We start from the raw sequence: 23,513 nt of genomic DNA, 5'->3' as shown, positions 1-23,513 counted from the left end.
CATGATTCATTTGTCTTACTACTCTATAGGCTTTAGGTATATGTGCTCAGCAATAATTAAAAGATATTTCAAACCAGTACGACAGGCATTTAATGAGTTATTGTTCAAGCACCGCGTACGTTGTTTCTTCGTGTTCAAATAGTCAAGAGGAGTATTTTCTATACACTGGGACGTCTTTACGTCAGGTTTTCTCCGTGATGACAAAAAAAAGTTTTTTGGGTGACTACACAATTGGTTTGTCTTAATACTTTATAGGCTTGATGAAAATGTGCCCAAAAATAATTTACGGAAATTTTAGACCAGTACAACATGAATTTAATGGGTTATTGTTCAAGCAACGCATAGGTTGTTTCTGCGAGTTCAATATAGTCAGGAGTATTTTCTGTGCACTGGGACGTCTTTACGGCAGGTTTTCTCCGTGATGACAACAAGTTTTTAGGTGACTACAACATTGGTTTGTCTTAATACTTTATATGGTTTATGTACATGCACTTAACAATAATAAAAGGGCAATTTTAAACCAGTACAACATGTATTTAATGCATTTTCTGTACACTGGGACGTCTTTATGGCAGGTTTTCTACGTGATGACCAAAAAATGTTTTTAAAGAAAATGAAAGATGACCTGTTGATCATCATTTTGCTGTGCAGCCTAAACACCTGTGAGAGTTTTTAAGAATTAAGGTTCCACATATAGAGTGTTTTCCAGGCCTATCTTAGACTGGGCTACCTATGATGATGCATGTCATCAATGACTGAGCTCCCATTATTCTGTCTGGCGCCCTCTTCTGATCATAAAATTACTGAAATAGAGAGAATCAGAAACTAGAAGCAGGTCGTCAATTACAGCCGAGATAACGCATTTATTTCACAACTATTACAGTAGGCTACCAAACATATCTAAAGGTAAAGTAGATCATTTTGCAGCTATCAAAAAGTAACTGTAAACATTATTGTTGAAAAGCATAATGCATACTTGGTTTAAAGATAGTAAAGGTACCAAACTCTCTGTGAAATTATTCTTTCTGGCATGTAGCTGCAATCGGCTGAATGAGAACATGTTCCAGTTGCTGAATTTGGGCGCAATTCAAAACATGATTTGGCAACTTATGATTTGAATTCGGGATCCTAGAATATTGTGGGTTTTTTCGTATTTTATACAGCATTCACGAGCTGAAACATCATCAGGTTAGTTATTCAGTAAGCACCCGCATTTAGATTTTGAACACTTTTGTTGGTTTAAACGAAAAAAAATCGCAATTGGCAAATGATGAACTCTACCTTTAATGAGGTTGCAATATGAAGTCAAATTGTAGGGAATAACACAACATAATTATAACCACTAATCCAATTGAACCAATGATCATGTGCCGATTCTCTGAGCAAGTATAAGAGATCGAGAAGATTATTGATGATAAATGACACTATAGTAATACCCCTAAGCATTTAAAATATCTCAGGTTATATGTAAAACTTATCAGAATTGCAAAAAAAAAAAGTGACCCAATTCAGGTATGAGTTTCTTCATAATTTCCCCCGAATGCTTGACACTTAGTATTTTAATTCGAAGGCATATCTTCTGCTTATTGGTTACCTTAAAAAAACAAATGTTGATAAAGTAACTGAAATCTGAATCAAGACATGACTCGCCATCAATTACGCAAGCAGCGAGTTTAATTGAATCATGATGGCATGTGCACATCATCATACTTGATGAGCGCCCTCTACGGCAAAAGCATGCGTTCTACAAAAAAGAGCATAATTACATATAATTATTGGGAACATATAATTATTGGGAACAATAAGATATCACGCGTTGAGTTTTGAACAGGGAGCCTGTATGAGCTATTAAGAAAATTACTACGCCGAACTTCAGTGTCATTCAAAACACATTACACATTGATGGACACATTACATCACTTCTTGTAAGACTTTCCCGAAAAAGACTTTGAATCGTCGCTTTTTTTGCTGATGAGAGGCGTTTCTTGTTATTTTTCTTTCACTCGTGACTTTAAGCGTTACTGTTATTACCGCTGTTGAGGATCTCGGTGTATCGCTTGTATTCGCCATCGATACGTTTCCAAATCACCAAATATCTGTAGAAAAACAAAGTAAAATCAACCACGATTCAACAAAAACTGGAAATTGAAAGAATGATTGTTTGCCCCTGATTTCAGAAAATGTCGAATCAAAGTCGGAGACAATGGAAATAATCAGCCAATAATTAAAGTTATTTACTTCTTAACACTTTGTGCAAGTTCTTCATATGGATCAAATAATTAAGAGCAATAATTAACGTGTTCAACTTCGACAAAACATCGTACTCCATTAACAAAGTAATGGGGACATTGACAAGATTTTAAAACCATGATCGACCTTGAAATGGAATATTTGCATGTTTTCAACTTACTTGCCCATTTTGAGTGGCGTTTTGTCGGCCTTTGCGAAGTCATAATCACCTCGTTCGTACAACACGTCACCACCATTGACCGGCCCCACTTCTATAGCCTGCAGGTTGACCACAACAGCGCCCTCTGTCTTCAGTGATGTCAGGAGTTTCTTCGCATCTGTTTTTGACAGGTGTGTCGAAAAAGTAAACATGTATGTATGAATAGATACAACAACATATAGCATTCAATTATCAAAATATTATCGGAAGGGTTTGGTTGAATTTACGTCATGTAATTTATCTGTACGTCAGTGGCACGTCAAAGTATGGAATTTTCAATTTGCCGGCAAAATTCGAACTAGCTTTTACAATAGAATGGCTCTAGGCATGAGCATTTAGTTGAACTATTTTAAGTGTGTTTGGACTTTTCCGAATGGCCACGAATTCCAATTAAGGCCAGTAAAATGTTGATGTATTTATTGCACTGAGAAATTTGGCCATTTTAAGTCAGTGTATTTTACTTGATTCTTTATAATAATGAAACCTATGAAGATCGGAAGTCAGAAGTAGGTCCGGATGGACTCGAACCCGGTTCATCAGTTACGTAATTGGTTGATTTATCATGATTATTGGCATAATTTGGAAATGAGGCTGGCGTTTTGGCAGTCAAAGCACAGGTGTTGAAAAAGCTCATCAATAAGTAGCCTAGCACATGAGGGCGTCCTTCAGTAAAATAACCAGCAAGTTTGCAACAGCAAGACGCAATGCATCTTCGTTTGTTCTCCATTATACCTTCTTTTCCCTCTGCCGTCTTTTCCCCAGGAACCATCATCTTACAGTCTTGGACGTAGAGGGCGTCTCCTAATGCCTCAATATCACCACCTTCAAATAGTTCCTTGAACTTCTGGTTGCGGTTCTGGATCAGTCCCAGTTGCTCTGTTCAAGTAAAGTGTAAAAAATAATAATAATAATTTCTTGAACATCTTGACGGGAAAAAGGCAGCTCTTCAAAAAAGTTTCAATACTGGAATCTGTTCAAATTCCAGCTAAGGTTATTTTTTGTAAGTACTTTTACAGAAACATCATTTTGTGCCAATTCAAACGGAAATGTAAAGTTGTCCCATTGCAAGTTTTAAGTTTTTATTGCAATGAATAAAATGTTTAATTGTTTGAAACTTTCGTTGCAGATTCCGCGGGGTCTCTCAACGATTCTTAATTTCCACACTAAAAATTAAAGTGGGTCGAAAATTTGGGGGAAAACAGTCAAAATATGAATCTATTTCTTAAAAATGCACAGTTTTGCCAGCATTGTTCAAATAATTGGCGATTGTATTGAGATATATGCTAATCTTGAATCGAAAGGTTTTTCTTGGTCGTTTCCAGAATGTTATGTTTTTTTAGGGGGGGGGGCGGGCATATTGAATTTCTTTTATAATCCAAACAATTATAGCTTAGATGGGGGTGGGTAATTGTAAAAAATAGTAATAATTTTAAAACGGTTCACAGTTACAAAGCCAATACATGTATGTTATAAAATTGAATGAAGCATGTAGCATTTATAATATTCTGGATGACGAACAAAGTTAAGTTCGGTCTTACGCCTAAACCCTTTAATCAAGCGGATAGGTACGAGTGTAAGCCAGTTTCAAATTTATTTTCATACATAATAGGGAGGATTTTCATGTTAGTTGCTGCAGTGACATGTCGGCGGCCGAGTCGGACATTTATATTCGTCACTATTGATTCCTTTTGAAATCAATTATTTTATTTGTTTAGTGATTAGTTGTGGGTATTAATCAAACCAATTAGATTAGATTTGGGAGGATTTGTTTTATAGGACCACAGATAAAAGGATTTCCTATCCATATATCATATGGGATTTCTAGAAATAAATCTCAAAGCCCAATTAAATCCATGCCGTATGTCATTAACGATGGGTATATTTCTATATTTAAATTGAACATACATTTTGGTGCACAGGCGGAATGTGGTATGCAATAAAATTATTTTGTAACCGGGTAAAATGGTAATTAAAACAAAATTTAAATCTAAACTTATGTTTTTATGATGGTATATATTATAGAGCAAGTAAATTAAATAGTATACTCATTAAATTTTTGCGATGCAAAAGTCAAAATTGCATGTCTTTTGCTAAAAGAATCCATTCCATTCAATGAATCAATATGAAAAGCATAATTCTTATATACTCATATATCATGGCATTTTAATTATCCATCCCTAATCAATGAAACTGATCCTACGATTCAATTAACTCAAAACTTAGATAAAAACACAACAGGTGGTTGTTGTTAGTACGTGATATGCGGTTTAATAACACAGGGAATAATTGCTTATTATTAAGGCGCATGACCCTCCGGTTGGTGTATCAGGTGTAATGAGTCAACGTGTACCCCATCTGTTGACTAAAATCGAGCACTATCATTCCTCAATTATTCCAGAGTTTATTTCATTGTGTAACCTCGTCAAATTTGACCAAGGCTTAAAACAATACAAGGGCGTTGTTTGGCCAAGATTTCACTATGTGAAAGATTATCTACGCCTGATGATATATCATTGCCCCATTTCGATTTCGTCATGTGCAATATTCCCCTGACTTTGACATTTGATCTAAGTAAAGGTAATAGTGGTTTGTTGGGGTGATTGGGTGTTTGTTTATTTGTTTTGTTAAAAAGTACTGGCTTTACTCAGAAAGAGATTTGGGAGGCTCACTTGAAAAACCTTCTTTATTTGCAAACCAATCAAGCAACAGGCCCAAACACTGCGAATAAGTTCCACTGCACTGTTAGCCATACTGCGCTTGCGCATACCACACATGAAGTACGCATCCATGTTCAATTTTCATGACACTGCATGCTAAGCACACGATTATCTGCTAACAGAGCCTCCGTCTATTTCACGAAGACCGTTTAAGCAGTAACCCCAGAGAAAAAGCGCTTAATAAATCATTAGTGACGTATAACAATAAAAAAAATGTCCATGCGCGCAAGCGTTAGCACATCCACGCCATGAAATAGTGCTTAAGAATAGCACAATTTTCTATTATAGCCAGCACAACATTTCTGCTAGCTGTTAAGCATTGCCATAGAATTGACCCATTTAACTAGTGTGAAACCTGCACGGTTGACCTTTATATCTTAGCATACATTTGAGCGACTTTCACCTGGCCTAGTAATGAAAGACATCCTCAATAACACTGGCAGAGGAAATTCAATAATCCAAGAAATTCGGCACAACTTCCGGGCTCCTCACAGTAGGCCTACGTGTACATGTCGTAAAATATGAGTAAATAATCCAATTTTCTTTGAAGTTTACATAGGTATAGCTGCCTGTTTATGACTAATTATAGGCCTACAAAAAAAACGTCTCATCATAACTTCGTTACTTGTCCAATTCCAAAGAGAGATAAATTCTATCGATGGGAAGTTTCTCAAACAGCTCAATTGTGCCTCACAATGAAAATATCAAATTTACAAAATAAATCAAACGTAAAGGAGTTGCCTTTCCTAGAAAAACTCCAGAGCTAAAAAAAGGCTTTGCTTCATGCAAAGGAAGACCAATTCCACAGGCAAATATAGCTATGATACGATAAAGCATGACGGTAAAGCGTTACGGAATGGAGAAGCTGCAATTTGATAGACTGTATACTAACAGCAAAAGAGGCTTCTCCTAAAATCAAACTTTTCAACCAACAAAAGATTCTTGAAATTGCACTTACCACTCATGATGTCTTCTTGGTTGTACCGACTGCCTGATTCAGTTTGAATTCGATAGAAAAGCTGGCTGCTGTCGTTTTTGCGCCGTGCCTTCGGTTTGTCAGCGATCTTCTCAAATCAAGGAAAAGGGAAAGTGGAGATTTCTCCTCGGCGACAGGTGGAATTAAAGAAAGCTCTCTGATTGGTTGACTGTCTAAGAAAATGAGATGGCTGGCCAAAACATTATTTCTGTTTGTTTGTCGGTTTCAGTTAATCGATTCTTACGTGAAGTGCTAACATAAACAGCAGGTTGTATCATGGAAAGAATCCGTCGAACAAGTCCTTGCAAAGATATAATATTTAATTTCATGTACAGGTTTTGTTAAATTAATATCCCCCTCCCTTCTCCGCGTATTATTTCCCCGCCCACTTGGAGGAAAGGTCTGCTTCGTATATCAACCCTGTTGTTAATTCAGTTGACTTTTCTGCAGTACATCGGTCATGCAATGACTGCTATCATCTTCTGAAGCAAATTAGGCCGGGATTAATTAATGCATACACTCTAATATTTTTCTAAACTGTTAGACATCAGTACAAACCGAAATTTATATCTAAATATTCAATAATGTTTGAGATTCTAATTGATCAGAAAATACACAAATTTAACACTTTTCCGACCGCTGAGTGAGTGTGACGCCATGCGGCTGCACCTCCGATATCTCTCCCGATATATCTGTTAATTTCACCTTCTTTAACACGGATAAGGATCCCATAAGTTAACCAACATTAATAGAATGTTGACCAACGTCTTGGACTGTGATTGTAGCATCTGCTGGAGATCTCCAAATGAACACAATGTGAGTTGTACATGACAAAATTTCATCTTGAAATTTGATATTACGCCCTGTGATATCGTCGAAAGTCACTCAACCATGAAAGGTTACTCCACAACCCAACTAAGAAGCATTGGTGAAGCTGTATTGAGCAACAAATGGCCACTACCGAACGCCTTATGGCAGAGGATTAAGGCCCTCGGTCTGAATCGCATTAAACCTACTCGGAGAGGCTACAGGGGCGGCAAGAAAAGAGTATGCACAATACCCACTAGAATTACGCCCACTAGACTAAAGAGCTGTTACGTAAACCAAGCCGGCATCAATACCTCCAATTTAGTGACTGTCAGCATTACTAAGAGACAATGGAATTTTCCATGCGTTTTGAATCTTAACGCGCTCTCCTTGAACATTCACAAATCCGACGAACTGCTGGCCGTCACCCATAACAACCATGCGGATATCGCTTGTGTGTCTGAGACATGGTTCAGCGAACATGTATCCAATGATGCTGTGGCCCTACCTGGCTTTGCGTGTGAGCGGAAAGATAGAGTATCAAAGAGAGCAGGTGGAGTCGCGTTTTGCATAAGGAACACCATTCCCTACAAGAGACTGCATAATCTGGAGGATGACACACATGAAGTTGTATGGGTATCAATGAGACCACCGAGATTACCAAGACAGTTTTCATGTTCTGCTCCTCAATTCCCTCTCCCACGCACCCGAACAAACAGGTTTAAGAATTCCTTCATCCCGTGGTGTCTATTTAATCAATAGTGTTGGGTTTTAATGGCTTTTTAATTTATGTTTGTGGGTGTTCCTTCCACATTTTAATTGGTGTAATGTTCTTGTACTTATTCCAGTAATCTGTTTACCTGTTTGGTGATCATATGCTCGCTTAGCTTATGATTGTTTTGTGTATGACTGATGTTCTGTCTGTTTATAAAGGTGTGTTTCTTAGTCGGCTTCCTGTTATAGGCTGTCGTTTCCTTGTTGTGGTGTCTGTCCGTTTGTTTGGTCTGTTTGTTCGATTGTCTTTCCTGTTTTGGTCGTTTGTCATTTGCTGGTTGTTTGTTTGCTTGATGGGGGTGTTGGGGCGTTGTTTGTTTGTTTGTTTGTTTGCCTGCTTTTGATTGTTTGTGCGTCCTATTGTTGAACTTTGTACGGTTAGTGTTTGTCATGTTGTCTGCTTTTGATTGCCTGCTTTTGATTGTTTGTACGTTCTATTGTTGAACTTTGTACGGTTAGTGTTTGTCATGTTGTTTTTCTACCTGGCGTAAATTAAGTACATGTTTTTAAAATGTTTTTGACTGTAGGCTATAATAACATTTTTAATAGTTTCACTGTCAATCCATTTTATCTTGTAATTTATATGGCCATATTTGAATATAAATTTTACTTTTACCTGTTCTAACCTCAGTTACATTTTTATTCGAATAAGTTAATTATTGGTTTTAAAGTTTATGTGATGTATTTTGTCATTTTTGATGTAGTTTATAACGAATCCAACCCGTTTATGGTTGCTAATAAAAATGATCCTTACCCTTCCTTACCCGATTTAAGCATTGACGCTTTTCTTGTTTAATAATAATTATAACAAAAAGAATATCTTTAAATCAAAATATTCACAAAATTATTTCAATTCCACTCTTTCTAGAAAAAACCCAAAGGTAAACGTTTCGGACTTTTCATACATTAATAGAAAAAAATCATAAATTTGAATTATTACCTTTGTATTTCATATTATTTTCTTGTTACCCGAACAGACAGGACGGAACGGAGTGTTACTTTACATGACATACATTGTGGTTGCGGTAGTAAAATAATTTTCTGCAACCAACAAAAAAAATGCGAAAAAGTGGACACTGACCTCCTTTGGTGGGCACATGAAACACAATTTTTGGCCGACTTACATAGCATTACACCTGTTATCATGCCGAGCTGTGTTGCGTGATGGATATTACATGTAAGTCAGTTTAAGGTTGTTTCAAGGAGATTGTTGACTGCATGCCAAGTGACGAAGCAAAATGCTAGCCGAGAAATTAAAATAATTGGTAATAGAAGTTGGGTTTCCGATTAGCACAGTAATTTATGGTTATGAGAGATTACAGAACTTGGAACTTGGGTGGTAAAAGGGCCATGCTGATGATAGTTGCATGATCAGGTTATTTCTCGTCAAAGACGGGCTCCTTATTTTAGGGAAATGCTGGACATGTCTCATACACTAGCCTCTGGAGCACGGGAACTTCACTTCCAAGGACTACCAATGGCTGATGTTGCCTATCAATATTTTGCATTGCACCAATGTACCACTTATGCTATAAATTGTATTTGCCGACTTTTATGACAAACTAACACAACTGAACAAAGCTGATAGACAATTTCTGATTATGAGTGGACACTCCATTTTAAACGCACATGCCGGTGTGATTACGCACAAAGTGTCGCTAGGTTTACAAATCACAAATAAATGTAAAAATTGAGAATCAATCTAATCCTAAAAATTAAACAGATATCGTTCACTAGCTGTACGCTCCTTGGACACTGCGCACGCATGTTGGTTCGCTGCATCACGGATCCTAGACACCAGGATAAACGACTGTTCTGAGCTCTAGTACAAAATGCACTGAGCGGACTTGTCTTAATTGGTTAGACGCGTGATAACGGGCATTAATACCCGTTGGCGCGTAATCGCGAATTTTCCAGGTGTCCTATTGTGTTGGGTTTTTGCAAGACATCTAAAACGGAAATATTCATAAAACTGTAAGCAAAACTACTCCTTATTTTAGATTTAATTTTTCCAAAATTGTTTAAAAATAAATACTTCAGGATATAACAGAAGGTATTGTGCAGTTTTTGTCGTCATAGATGAAGTATTTACCCGGGAAATAAACGTCAAATTTCGAGGAGAACACCGTTTACCCAAATTTCGTTTTTAATTAGAATTTTATTAAAAAGTTTTAGCGAGATAAGATGCCGAACCGATGAAACAAAAGCGACATTTCATTGTTCATCATAAAGCTAAAGATATTGAGCTCGGCATTACCATGGTTATGTAGTTATCACTTATCAGAATTCAATAATAAAGACCAAAAACGTAGACTCATGCATATTCAAAAATATAATTCGCTGGCTTGACAGACTTCGAGGCCATGGGTGCGTTTTGGCGGTCATAACCAAGCCTTTATAGTCAAGTCCTACGCGCTTACCCGGACACGTGACGCACCCCGGATGCTAACACGTAAAAAGACTAGGAGGAGCGGCGTAGCCCTCGCGGCTTTGCCGCTCGTGCTTGTCTTTTTACATGCCAGCATCCAGGGTGCGTTACGTGTACGGATGGTATGGGTATAGGCGCGTGGGACTTGACTAAAGGCTAGTCATAACCAAGAATTGGTTCGGTTGTTTCTTGTCAGTGAATTTCTGCGGGAATTTTAAATGGACGAGAATTACTCACGGTAATGCAATACTCAAACCCCCAAAACCATTAGCCAAAGAGAAACAACAGAACCAATTCTTGGTTATGACCGCCAAAACGCACCCCAGATCGGGGGCAGAGCCTTGCAAATCTGAAAGCCACCGCGCACAGTGGTCTTTGTTGAAAAGTATTCATGGTATTTGCCACCAGTACGGGCCGTTATCACGCGTCTAACCAGGAGTTGGGCCGAGTCGTTCATCCTTGAGTGTAGGATCCATGGCGCACGTTGCTGCAGGATTTCTGACGGTGAGCAAGCATCGCTTCAGCATTGTGGAGTCAGCAGGTACGTGTGCACATTCTATACTAATATTGTACGAAATTGTTGACCTCATACGTGGCTTAATCCAGGCTTTATTTCCATTCAACTGCTGTGCTATTCTTTGAAAAATCAGTGTTTGATAATCCATTGTAAACCCGTGAAGCCTGACCGGCAAGGCCAACTAACGCCCCCCCCCCCCAAAAAAATTAAATTTTACAATTAAGCGTGGCCACTCGAGGCTGTAGTTGCCGCGGGCGCCCATTTTGCCGCCATGCACGCTCAGAATTTGAACCGATAATGTCATATTCAGACCACCCTGGTTCATCCACGGACCATTTAGTAATGGTCCGTGGTTCATCTGACCCATGATCATGAGTTGCTGCCAATAACAGCAACTAATACCCGAGCTCGCACAGCCACATCCATGGAAGGATCGCCTTTTGATTAAAAAGTCGATCTAGGATATCCGGAATTAAATAACGCATAATCAGTCATTATGACGGTGGTAATTAACAAATCGTCTTCTATATTTATTGGCCCAATCGATACCAATATTCCGCCAAGCTAAAGAAATCCGAAACCATGCCAAAGTGAGAATGGACACACGGACAGCGTGACTCAATAGTCCCTTTAACTAAAAGTAGAGTTCATGACATTGAGAGTCAAACAACTTTCCTGTGTGTTTGTATCACATGACTGCACACGTCCGTCCGCAATTCATTGCCAAATACAATTTATTTTCCCCAACCTACCGTTGAGCGAGACCACGGCTATAGACTGAACCAATCTGTTGTTCCGCAGTTAACCGCGTGACTTGATCATCTTTTGGTGTAATTTTTTTCAGCCTTTCATGGAAAAAAATGAAAAGAGCTGTTGGGGATCAGTGCACAAGCCACAACAGACTTGCATCACGTATGTATATCTAGTGACCCGTACGTACATGTACATCGTGCACCACTACACGGCAACAGGTTGTCATTTCTTATTCTGTTCACGCAACTGCAGGGCCACTTTTCCCCGATATGAGTCGCTTTCATCGCTATCGTGTATGGAGGGCAGCCTCAGTAGTTCACCTTTACTTCAGTCTTAGCTGTCTGGCACTAGTAGCAGCGTTAGCACTCCTTGCTCTAGGCATAGAGGACTTAGACTATCGCCTCCACGGTGACATTCCTGATCACCGTGTCTCAAGGAGAGATACAGACGGGGAAAATGCTGCAGCCTCCCCACTGGATTTGGCGGCCATTCACGGTGAGTCTCATCAACTAAGATTCAACAGTTTACAAATTTCCAACTATCGGTATCGGATCTTTCGAAATGAGTTTTCCTATGATCGCCAAGTTGAATAAAAAAAAACACACATTTTACTTTCAATTATTAATTTTTGTTTCATCATTTTGAATTTTCATTTTTGTTTAACAGTTGAGGATAAAAGGAACATATATTACGTATACAATTGGTTAAAGTTTACTTTTTTGTTTGAACTTATGCACCCAAACACCTCAGACACACATTTTGACCCGATATATATATTTTTTTTTGGGGGGGGGGGGGGTAATGCAGAACAAATTCATGTCATTGGACTGCTACAATGATAACTGCATTCCCTAATGACAAAAACATACTTGATGGTTTTGTGAATTAGTTTAGTTCGGTGGTGCGGTTATATCGAGAAATCACATGATAAAACGGAAGTAGTCGGCCAGTTGAGAGATATACGCACCCGGATGCGTGCGGTGTCGGAAATGTATTACGCTCTTGTGAATATTTCTGTAGGGAAATATAAAAATGCTAACAATGGGGAAAAAAAGGAATAAAAAACTCTCATTCCCACAAAAAGGGACAATCACTTTTGCATCACGCCTGTTGTCCGTCCTCGAACAATGAGACACCTCTTAACTAGAATTTTCTGAAGGCACATGTCATCAGACTTCGGAATCATTCCACATAACATCCATCGCTGTGGCTTTCATATTGTTTCTTGTATGAGGTTCATTAATTCCAATGAACCAAAGAAACATAGGAATGGTATGAAATTGCATAAAAATTATGGTAAAATGTCGTAATCAAACGGTTGCTAAATATACATTAAATGACTTAAAGATGGTTCTTTGTGATGTGCTCGAAATGCACCTCAAAAGAGTAGATTTGTTTTTCAAAAAAAAAAACAATTTCTAGAAATATAAAAGTTATTCACTTTTGAATGAGACATCAAACGAAGAAATCCACCAACGTTTAGTTATTGAATTATTTCTTCAGAAAATTTCGACTTATTGGCTGCCAGAGTTCGACTCTCGTATCATGGAAAGTTCATTTGAGCACAAAATGAAACCCTAGGGTTGCAGACGCCAAAAATCGGAATAAAGTATTATAATGCAAAATTGAATTCGCAAGGAGAGAAAAGAATACATGTTCTTTTTTTAACAGTATCGATTTTAAGACAACTTCTGCCTCCCCATTGTAGCTTTGTTACAACCGATGATGTAATAACAAACGGATAACATGTCACACCCGATAATGCCACCAAAACTAATGACAAACGTTTACCGATAGTGTAGAAAACATTTTCAGACAATTTTGTCAATATCTGTTAGGACCGATAATTTAACAAAAATTGACCGATAGTATATTAATAAATACCTTGGAGAGTTGATGGTTTCTGATTGGTCGAGACTCGATCACGTGGCCGGTCATTAACGGTGATAATGGACCGGCTTCAAAGATCAAGCGAATAAATGGCCCCTGAACCAGCATTGATCCAGCCCCGTTCAGCCCCATGCAAGCCAATGATTGGTCAAAATATAGTAACAGTCCTGCGGTAGCTTGTAACAATAGAGCACTGCACATGCGCTCAACCCCCATCGCGTGAGACTGACGCGCGCGTACGCAACACAGTTGCTAGGGCTAGGGATGCGTGCGTGCGCGCGCGCGCGTAAGGAAGTTTTGAAACGACATCGTACAGCAGTGCAGTATATACTGAGGATGTTTACGACGAAAGCGTAGATCTACGATTTATTTTCTTTGAACACTTCACCCACCGACATATTTACCTTTCCTAAACCAAGCATCTTTGTAATGCCGGACACAAGGAATGTGTAAACGAGATTTCAACTTCCTCTATCAGGTAAAGATACGAAAACATTGTTGTAATTTGTTTCGCTACGGCAGCAGTTTCTGTTGAGTTTACGTCGTTATAGTTGTTAAGCTAAAATATGGCCCATGAACATGAACACAAAAAAGTCTGGAAATATCGCCGAAAGAAAGTCACAAAATTGGAGCATTTTCACTGATTATTTCGTTAATACGTTTTCGGTATTTATTAATGGGAATAACAGTGTGAGGATCCGGTCTTCACTGCGTGATAATGACCGGGTGTGGAGGTGACCGCTGTTAATGGACCTCGACTTCGTCTCGGTCCATTAACAGCGGTAACCCCCACACCCGGTCATTATCACGCAGTGAAGACCGGCTCCTCAACCTGTTATTCCCTTAGTAACAATTACTACGCTATCGGTAATTTTGTGCCACATTTTCGGTTAGTGATACAATACCGGTCGATTTTTGTGACATCGGTTGATGATGCGCTGTAGGCTATACAGACTTCACTGAATTTGATTTCTTTCGTCAAGTTCGTGTTACTGCTTCTGCAAAAAAATGCGTGGCTAATTTATGCTCATAAAGATATCAGCAAAATGAGAAAGTTGCTGGTATGTCTACTTTTTTATGGATTGCCGACAGGCGTGCTTCAGTAACTCTCGAAAATGAATCAGGTGCCGAGTAACGTGTTATGACCTAGACCTATACACTTGCTGCGTGTGATTTCAGTGACACGCACGTACATGTACACTGTACAATTCTCCATACGGTTTGGTCGTTTAAAGGAGTTGTTGCTAAAATATGTCCTGAAATATTTGTCAAAATTAATTTGGGAAAATACTGCAGGGGCGTGTCAAGGTCACAGGGGGCCTGATACCCTCGGTCGATGGGGGTGCTGTTCAAAACTGACAATTATGCACATTATTACTGACAATAATATGGTGCTTTTCAGGGCGATACGCGCGCGAAATTTAAAAAAAAGTCACCCGTAACGGCCGATGGCACCAAAAAAGGCCACGACTTTTTTTTAAAGGGCACTTGTTCAGGAAAAAAAAGGGCATTTGTTTACAAATATTGCGGGGGGGGGGGCGGCCCTTGTGAAAAATAATCATTATGTGGTTTAAGAATTTCATTGATAATCACTCAGGCGACAACATAACATATGTTAAACTTCTTGCGTTAAAACAAACAACTGATGATGTAAAACAATCGACATTTCAAAACGACACTCGGTGTAAACCGTATTTCAGGTTAAAATTTACTTTATGAATTCAATTTGATCCAAAGCTTGTGTGTGGTGGTTCTTTGCCTCACTTCTCTGAGATATTTGTTTTCCACAGACAAGAACGTGTCACCGGCCCTCGATGTGAACTGTACACCGCCCAGTATCGATAATTTCCCGCCTAATCTCATGAGTTGGGAGGTGCTGCGCCATGGCGGATTTCTCATCAACTTAGCGGCCGTCTTCTACATGTTTGGCATCCTTGCGCTGGTCTGTGACAACTATTTCATGTCGTCACTGGAAATTCTGTGCGCAGGTATGGTGCTGAATCCAAAGCCACTATTAAGTTATAAAGACGATCATCCAACAATCGTAGACACAGCATGACGATCTCGACAAACTTCACTGCGAATGTATAACGAAACGATCAACTTTAATTTCCTAAGCATTTGCAGCCACTGCTTAATATTGCTGCGACGCTTAATGCACGACATAAACAAACTTAGAGTAATTGTTTGGGGCAAGGAGTTTGTGTTTTTCCAACTTTTTTTAAAAGCTACATCTCAGGAACACCAACTTAATTTTTCCAAAAATGCGCAATACTTCTCGGTTAATACGAAATATAATTGCCTCCCTACCAACAAACTTTAATTAAGAAGCTTCCAATTTTTTGAGTTACATTTTCATCTAGAGAAATATAAATTCATATGTTAGCCGAGTCCAATTCGCCGCAAGACCTTGTACCATCTCCTAACTCCCTATACAGGCTGCCCCCCCCCCCCCAACAAACAGCCTTGAGACTCAAACCACCTATACCTATTGATGGAGAATCTTTGTAGAAGAAATGTGATATCAAGATCTCCCGATTCGGTCTAGTAGTTTTTGCTGCAGAGCCTATTTTGTGAAGTACACATCTGTCATGTTGGTATTATTGCATGACAATCATCCCTCCATCCAATTAAAATAAAATTCGCTCGAGCGGTTTAGTAATTCATCGGGACAAAATGACTCCTGGCTTTGTTTCACACAAAAAAAAGATCTATGGAACATCCTGTGTGTGTGTGAATAATCATATTCAAATTGGAAGTGTCAGAACTCCATATGCAAATACATGTAGTAACAAAAATGCAAGTCGTCATCGATACTAATCAAAAGAAATAATCATACGCACGCATGGAATCATATAGCCGACACATAACAGCTGTCGGTGTTATTGTGTTTAACTTTACTTGGCTTTGTTTGTAATAACAATAACTACGTCTCAAAATAAATTAACAAAAATAGTTTTGGCTTCCTGAAACTCGTTCATATTAAAATACAGTTGTTTGTATAAGAGGGCCCCATTGCTTATACTTGACATATTTGAATCTGTGAAATCAGCCAATTTCACAATTGCGTACCAGGTGGAAAACAAGATGAATATTTACATATCACCTAAGGCCATCCTAAATTGTGAATGAAAACAGCGAACTCCAGAGCTATTCCATTTTATTATGAAATTATGCTGGATTCGAATCGTCACAAAGAAAACAAAATGGAATATCTGATACGTGTTATCACTTGTCTGTTTACTTTTAGATCTACATTTATCAGAGGATGTCGCTGGTGCATCGTTCATGGCCATAGGAGGATCCGCGCCAGAACTCTTCACTTCTATTTTCGGTAAAATATACCAGTCATATGCCATGTTGCACGTAACCAATTAATGTTTGCTATAATGTTACACACGTGCCACACTCGGCGCCACAATGTACACAGCAGGTTGGTATGTAATAATATTCTACCGTATCATTTTACAAGTTCATAATTATGTGTACTTTGTCATTCGTGTCGGCTTTCCCGTCGACGCGTCAGATATCCGTTATTTACATGGGACAAAACGTGCCCTCTCTTAGGGGCGGGGATCATCCCTTCTTTGCCCTATAACCATTATTTTGTACGAAGCAACATGTCTAACAAGACATGTCCTGAAGTTTTATTAAAGTATGGATGAAAAGGCCTTAAACTACGCTTGTGCATGACGTCACTCTAATACTCTATTCAGCAAAGTGTACATTATTTTTAAGCCGGAAACAACACCTTATTGTGGATTATTTTCAGAATGTACAATTTGTGTTGTGAATAGCCTCTGCAAACAATTCCATGTATAAACGAGACTAATTTAAAAAGTAACAGTCCACTTTAAATTTCAAAGTATAGGTACTTTTTGTAAAGCACCTTTCTCGACCTGTATCCGATTTTAATAACTAGGCCTACTATATTTTAACTTTGCTTCTGTAGCATTTTATTTCAGTGGATTTTTTATTTTTATTTTTAACACTAAATAATCTCTCTGCATTTTTCCATTTGCCGCGCTGATATTCGTTTTATTTTATGTTCGGTTGCGATTATTAATTTTCACTAAAAGTGCAAAAGTATTAACACTCTTTTTATCATATTTTTAGTTTTCCTTTTTTGTCATTTTAATTCTTATTTTTATTATACTCATTTAAATTTTTATTTTTTATCGTAATTTGTTATCGTTTTAAACATTCGCACTATAACAATTTTCACTGAAATTCACTCAGTTAAAGTGTATGTTCAAATCTAGTCTGAACCCATTTAGTTTGAGTTTTATCAGAACTCTTCCTCCAAGTATTGGCCCGTGAAAAAAAAAATAATCATTAACCACGGAAAAAATGTGCATAGAGAACGGGAAAATAACTAAATCAATCAAATTGAGTGAAAGGAACTTACCAATCAATACATCTTCTTCTACTTTTACTACTTCTTCTTCATCTTCTTCTTCGTCTTCTTCTTTTTCGTCTTCTTCAGCTTGTGGTTCCTTTGATCAGCTCAGCTTTAGCAACACACACAGATTATATTCCAAAGTTATGAAATTGTCCAAACGAAATTATTTCCAATGATATTCCGATGTGTACCCCGTGAGCTTCTTGACAAACATCCATGTCCTTGCTGTTCAAACTCCTCAATGCCTTAGTCGATCACATCAATAGCATTTAATAGTTTTCGTAATCCAGTATATTCCCGGAGCTGCAAAGAACGTGTTAACCCATTTGGCCTGGTGAGGGAACGAAGGTGTTTGAAACACCAAGTCATGGCGACTAGTGTTTTCTAGGACAAAATATTATGTCCTACACTGACTGTGCATCATGACGAATGAACAGAAGTTGTTCACCCATCCAAGAATTAACAATAAGATTCGGTAAAAGCGCGAGCACAATCACGTTAAGGGTCGGGAGTTATAAACAGCTGGGCAACACTGAACAATGGATCGAATTCATCTCATAGCTCAAAGTATTAATAAGAATCGACGATTTGTCTTCCCTTGTATACTGGACAATAGTTGCGAGAGAAGGGATGGAGTTTTTAATTGAAATGACTTGTCGCCCATTCGAATAAAAGAATCTCCACTTTTTCGTCTTTTCTCAACCTAATGTCCGGAACAATTCTGAATGCAGTGGATTACGCAAGTTTATCCAAAACATAATTTAAATAACTTGTATACAGAAGCATAAACACAAAGGATGGTTGTTCTTTTTAGAAAATCTTTCAAATCTTTCATCAAACACACCAAATGTCACATTCAGCAGGTGTTTGAATTAAGTTGTGTATTCGTTTTGTTGTAGGAGTGTTCATTGCAAAGGGTAACATCGGCGTTGGGACGGTTATTGGCTCAGCCGTGTTTAATATTCTCTGTGTCATTGGATTGTGTGGAGTACTCGCTGGGCAGGTTTGTTGTCAAGTTTTCTGGTAATTTATTCACAATCAAATTTACACAAAAACATTCATGTTTGCAAAGACTTAGTTTCACTCTATAACCAAGTGTATGGGACCAGATAATTTAGAGTGGATAAGTATGCTAGATTGAGAATTTCTTCAGGTTGTTTAAGTCATGATTGATATCATACAAGATCCAAGCTTAGCGGCCGAATGGACAACACGGGTGCATGTCCCGAAACGTCATATGCTACATCACAGCAGTCGACACTTGTTTCGTTATACCTCTGTCTTGGATTCTTTGGATGTTGATGTAAAAATCACGACAACAAACAGCAGTAAACACAACAATCATGACAATCGAACATCAACTCTCATGCATGTCGCGTGCTCGAAACAGCTGATCGTCTGCTAGTTCGCTGCTCCCATGCATGCGTGAAAACATGGTGAAAATAGCGTGGGTACCAACGATATAAGCATTTCACACCGTACCACGTACGTGATATCCCACAGGGAGTGTGCCATGACTTTTTTTTATAAACTTAGCAAGTGATTGTTCTAGGCCAATGAAAATACAGTATTCAAGACAGAAGTATAACATTATTCCTGTTCTGTTTCTGCAGATTGTGTATCTTTCCAGATGGCCCCTTGCTAGAGATTTCTTATGGTACGTCTTAACAGTCATAGGTCTCGTCTTGGTCATCTGGGATAACGTTGTTCATTGGTAAGAAATCCACCGTCTCAAATTAAGTATAATAACCGATTTCCCAGCATTTTTGTAAAAATTAAAAGGACACTGCGTCCTGGAATGCGCCAAATTGGGCTACAAAACGCGCTTTGAACGATGTTAATCGGAACGAGCATTGAAAAGTAGGATATAAACATCCACACAACTCTCCCATAAAAGGGGACGTTTTGCGTTATTCTTGTGTTATGCGTGCGAGAACGATTTCGGGGTCCATTTTGCGACCCCAAAAGTCGAGCAGTTTGGGTGCTAGTTGTGATTCCAGCCGTGTAATTGTTTGTGCATCGGTGCTCTGTGTAATTTATGTGACACACAGTGTGACGCACAATGTGTCGTACATTGACTGAAAACGACAGGAAAAACGTATGCGTACTCCCGGGATTTTTTGTATTTTCTCGGTAACGGTATAAGACATTAGGTTGGTTTCCTTTCAACCAGATGTTTAAAATAGTATAAGTAAACAATCCAAAACGTGAAATTTTCAGGGATTTCAGGACGTAGTGCCCCTTTAAGTCACGCACAGCTTGATACTAACCTAACTTCCCGTCAAATTGGGGTGACATCAATTTAAACAAAAAATAAAGGTTGTGCTGTTTTCTGTTCTTTTCAGGTGGGAGTCTATGATATTTATTATCGTGTACATAGCCTATCTCATCTTCCTATATTTCGACCCACCGATCAAACGTTACATGGAGAGTTATTCCGGGTGTCAAACGGACCACGACCGTGAAGGTGATGACGTAACGTCTTCTGATCTCACCTCCTCGGGGGCGGAGACCACGCCCATCGTAGTGGACCAGAAATTGCAAACCTCGTCATTCGGTGCAGATGACAATGACAATTCAGGCAAAACAGGTTTGTCAATAATGGATAGACTAAGGGTTTAGAAAGGGTCCATGGTTAAATTCAGATGAGGAATTATATTCCTACAATGCTTGACTTATGATCTTAGTCATAGATGTTCCATTACCCTAACCCCCCAGGCATTTTTGCTAGGATGCAGCCTCAATCCTGCAAAATCCTCCAATTGGCCTCATGGAAAATAACATATGCCTCAATCCTGCAAATTCCTCCATTATTTCTTGAATATGGTCCGTGGAGGGGTGACCACTGCCTGAATCCTGCAAAATCCTGCGGCAGTGACTGTCAATATATTGAGGCTTGGCCAGTGACATCCTGGAGGAGTACAGAGGATTTCAAGCATAATCCAGGCCTATATGGCTGAGCAAAAAACAACACAAGGTCCGGCCCAAGACCGTGACAAAGTGCATCCTACAAAATCAGTAACGCACTTTTGCCATGTAACCTCAATCCTCCAAATCCCTCCACTTTGGCACAGAGGATTTTGAAGGATTCAGGGCGGTTAATATTTTCAAGGTCGAAGAATCCGATTCAAGCAGATGACGCAGGCCTTTAGCCTACCTCTACGAACTGAACACTTTCATTCTCCAACTGTTTTGCTAAATTAAAATTGCTTGCCTAATTTATCTCTTCCATCAAAATGGGTATACAAAGTGGAAGAGAGTATTGATATTCATACAAGGTCTGATAATGGGTGTTAATTGCACAACATGGAAATATCTTCTTCTTCTTTTTCAGTTTAGATAGGCCTATAACCAAGTTTTTTGTGTTTTACGCAGCACCAGACGAGAAGCTACAAGAAACTGAAGTCAACCCACTCTCTCCGTTTCTAATTCCCGATGGATGCTGTAAGCGATTCTTGTGGTTCGTTGGTTTCCCACCGTCATTCCTTTTCTACTTGACGATTCCCAACTGTTCACTAAAACGCTGGAGAAAGTGGTACCCTGTAACCTTCGTCGTAGCGTTAGCGTGGATTGGGGCCGTGACATACCTACTCGTCTGGATGGTGACGATATTAGGTCAGAACACAGACTTATTTTCCGCAAACCCATGAACATTTAAAATCAGTGAAATATTCATTTACGTCACCTTGAGGTGTCTAAGCATGTATTATATTATTTTTGATTGTTAGTTTATGATTTAGATTTCACTACGTGCTTTCTACATTTCAGGCTATGCATTCCATGTGCCTGATTCGGTAATGGGCCTTACACTGGTTGCCGCTGGTTCCAGTACGCCAGATACCATCCTAAGTGTTATCGCGGCAAGGAACGGTAAGCATTGTATTAGATAAAATCTTAAATAGCAATATTTGTCCTTGAAAACAAACACTAAACAATAATGCAAACAAACAAACAAACTCACTCTAGAATAATATCGTCAGACCCCCTAAAGCTACGCACTCACCTTTAACTGTGTGTGACAACGCGCGTGCTAGCGTTACCTGCAACATATTAATGGAGGGTCGAGGATACAGCATTTTATAGACTTGACGCCGAACCAAATTAAAAGCAATGACTGAGGTAGCAACACGCGCGCGCACAGGTGGTTCGCGCGCACTCAGTGCCCCTTCGACCAATAGGGTTTCTGTAAAGTACGCGCGCGCGCCTCAAACTAACACGAGCGACATATTTCCCTGATATTTTGATACTACGTACGCCGGCCTACCAATCAGCAAGTAAGAACAAAATCGAAAAGCAGGCATCGTTGTAGGAATTCACCCCTTACTTGAGATCAAATCAGCACAAGAAAGTAATGTCTAAATTATGTAATCCACTAATCCAGATATTTTCTATATGATTTCCTTGTTTAATTACAGGCTATGGTGACATGGCTATTTGCCACTCTATCGGGAGTAATATCTTTGATATTCTACTGGGTCTTGGCCTACCCTGGTTCCTACATTCAGCCGCCGTGCAACAGGGCCAACCCGTGCCGACATACAGCGATGGTTTAACTATCATTGCTGCCATGCTACTTGCAACAGTCGTCGTCTCATTAATTATCATCAAGCTAAGTAGCTTTAAACTCAATAAAAAGATAGGCGTAGTTCTTATCGTGTTCTACGTTGCTTTCCTGATACCCGCTATCTTGCTTGAGATGAATGTACTTGTCAAAGGGTTGACATTACCGCAATGCCCAAGAAAGGGAGAATAATTTCATTTTTATTTAACTTTGCTTAAATTATACTTTTGCTGATATAACGAGCGTATAATATTTCATTAACCGGTCATCAACAAATCCTTCAAGCTATACCACTACCAACCACATTTTAGAGTTGTCAGTATGGTAATACGAAGCAAGATTGCAAAAATTATTAATTACTGATTACAGCTCATTAAAAAGGTCACTAATTAATTTTGACTGTAAAATATTTGTTTTGGTAATTAATGAGCTCGAAATCTAAATAATTGTTATATTGATTCTAAAAGAATTAGTTAGAAGTACTTAAAATGAAATTAAATAGTACTAACATAGACGTTAGGGCACAAATTAGTTTCTGATGGGGGAAGGAAATTTAAGAAATTAAATAGTAACCCCTTTTATTTTTTTTTCAATTTTGGCCAAAAAGAAATATTCAAAGGCCGTACTATACATTCAAACTCGATTTATAGACAGCTACAGATGTGCCGTTCAAAAAGAAATTGCGTCAACAACTTCAGGGAAATCAGTCAAAAAATGTTTTCTCAAGAAATTCTTAATTTTTGCCAAAATCTTCTAAGTCATTGGTGTTTTGGTATCGAATGATGCCCTTCTGTCTTCAAAAGGTTTTTCTGAGTCGTTTGGAGAAAAGTAAATGTTGGACCTAATTTTATCAATTTTGCTTCAATTTTGGCTGAAAAATGAAAGTGAAAAGTGAAGAAAAAAAAAACGAAACCGAGATACTATTGCTAATTGGAATAAGAGTAGGGCACATGTGAATCAAAGGGAGATATCCTCTGTTAGGGTCGAATCTCCTCTTGAAAATGACAACCTGATCATGTCATTACATTCACGGTTGACCACTTTCAATTGCGCCACTTTCAATTATGTTTTTTTTGGTGGTGTCATTTGTCACAGAGTGAAAGGCTATGGTTGCCAATCAAGGCAGGTGGGGAAAAAAGAGATTTCACCATGAAAAGTGGCGCAAGTCTCTAAATAGACCCTTTCATAAATAGGTCACTGCTCAGTCAACCGTAAATGTAAGGACATGATCAGGGTGTC

The 23,513-nt window shown here is 38.7% G+C and overlaps 2 protein-coding genes across 8 annotated transcripts; one reads left to right on the top strand and one right to left on the bottom strand.

The window, feature by feature from the left end:
• Nucleotides 1–1,697: 1,697 nt before the first annotated feature.
• Nucleotides 1,698–18,191, bottom strand: LOC119737296. Of its 6 annotated transcripts, none has more exons than XM_038211546.1 (5): nucleotides 17,720–18,191; nucleotides 6,125–6,332; nucleotides 3,182–3,325; nucleotides 2,411–2,567; nucleotides 1,698–2,096 (listed from the first exon to the last, which is right to left on the bottom strand). In XM_038211546.1, the coding sequence occupies exons 2-5, from the start codon at nucleotides 6,129–6,131 to the stop codon at nucleotides 2,012–2,014; spliced, it is 393 nt and encodes a 130-aa protein (XP_038067474.1). In that variant the 5' UTR covers nucleotides 6,132–6,332; nucleotides 17,720–18,191; the 3' UTR covers nucleotides 1,698–2,011. The 6 variants fall into 6 exon arrangements, with proteins under 6 accessions (XP_038067474.1, XP_038067456.1, XP_038067465.1 ...); XM_038211528.1 differs by lacking the exon at nucleotides 17,720–18,191 and adding an exon at nucleotides 6,848–7,233 and having other exon boundaries at nucleotides 6,125–6,230; XM_038211537.1 differs by lacking the exon at nucleotides 17,720–18,191 and adding an exon at nucleotides 6,848–7,219.
• LOC119737286 (sodium/potassium/calcium exchanger 3-like) lies at nucleotides 10,175–22,950 on the top strand. 2 transcript variants are annotated; one of them, XM_038211506.1, is made up of 11 exons: nucleotides 10,175–10,273; nucleotides 10,560–10,692; nucleotides 11,674–11,916; nucleotides 15,102–15,299; nucleotides 16,562–16,645; nucleotides 18,613–18,716; nucleotides 19,327–19,427; nucleotides 20,059–20,303; nucleotides 21,089–21,328; nucleotides 21,482–21,583; nucleotides 22,129–22,950. In XM_038211506.1, the coding sequence occupies exons 2-11, from the start codon at nucleotides 10,626–10,628 to the stop codon at nucleotides 22,464–22,466; spliced, it is 1,722 nt and encodes a 573-aa protein (XP_038067434.1). In that variant the 5' UTR covers nucleotides 10,175–10,273; nucleotides 10,560–10,625; the 3' UTR covers nucleotides 22,467–22,950. The 2 variants fall into 2 exon arrangements, with proteins under 2 accessions (XP_038067434.1, XP_038067443.1); XM_038211515.1 differs by lacking the exon at nucleotides 10,175–10,273 and adding an exon at nucleotides 11,513–11,580 and having other exon boundaries at nucleotides 10,588–10,692.
• The last annotated feature ends 563 nt before the right edge of the window (nucleotides 22,951–23,513 follow it).

Source organism: Patiria miniata, unplaced genomic scaffold (assembly GCF_015706575.1).
Source record: "Patiria miniata isolate m_02_andy unplaced genomic scaffold, ASM1570657v1 HiC_scaffold_10, whole genome shotgun sequence".
NCBI classification, from domain to species: Eukaryota; Metazoa; Echinodermata; class Asteroidea; order Valvatida; family Asterinidae; genus Patiria; species Patiria miniata.
The sequence above is the reverse complement of the archived record's forward strand: the minus strand, read 5'-3'. Positions and strand labels throughout refer to the sequence as shown.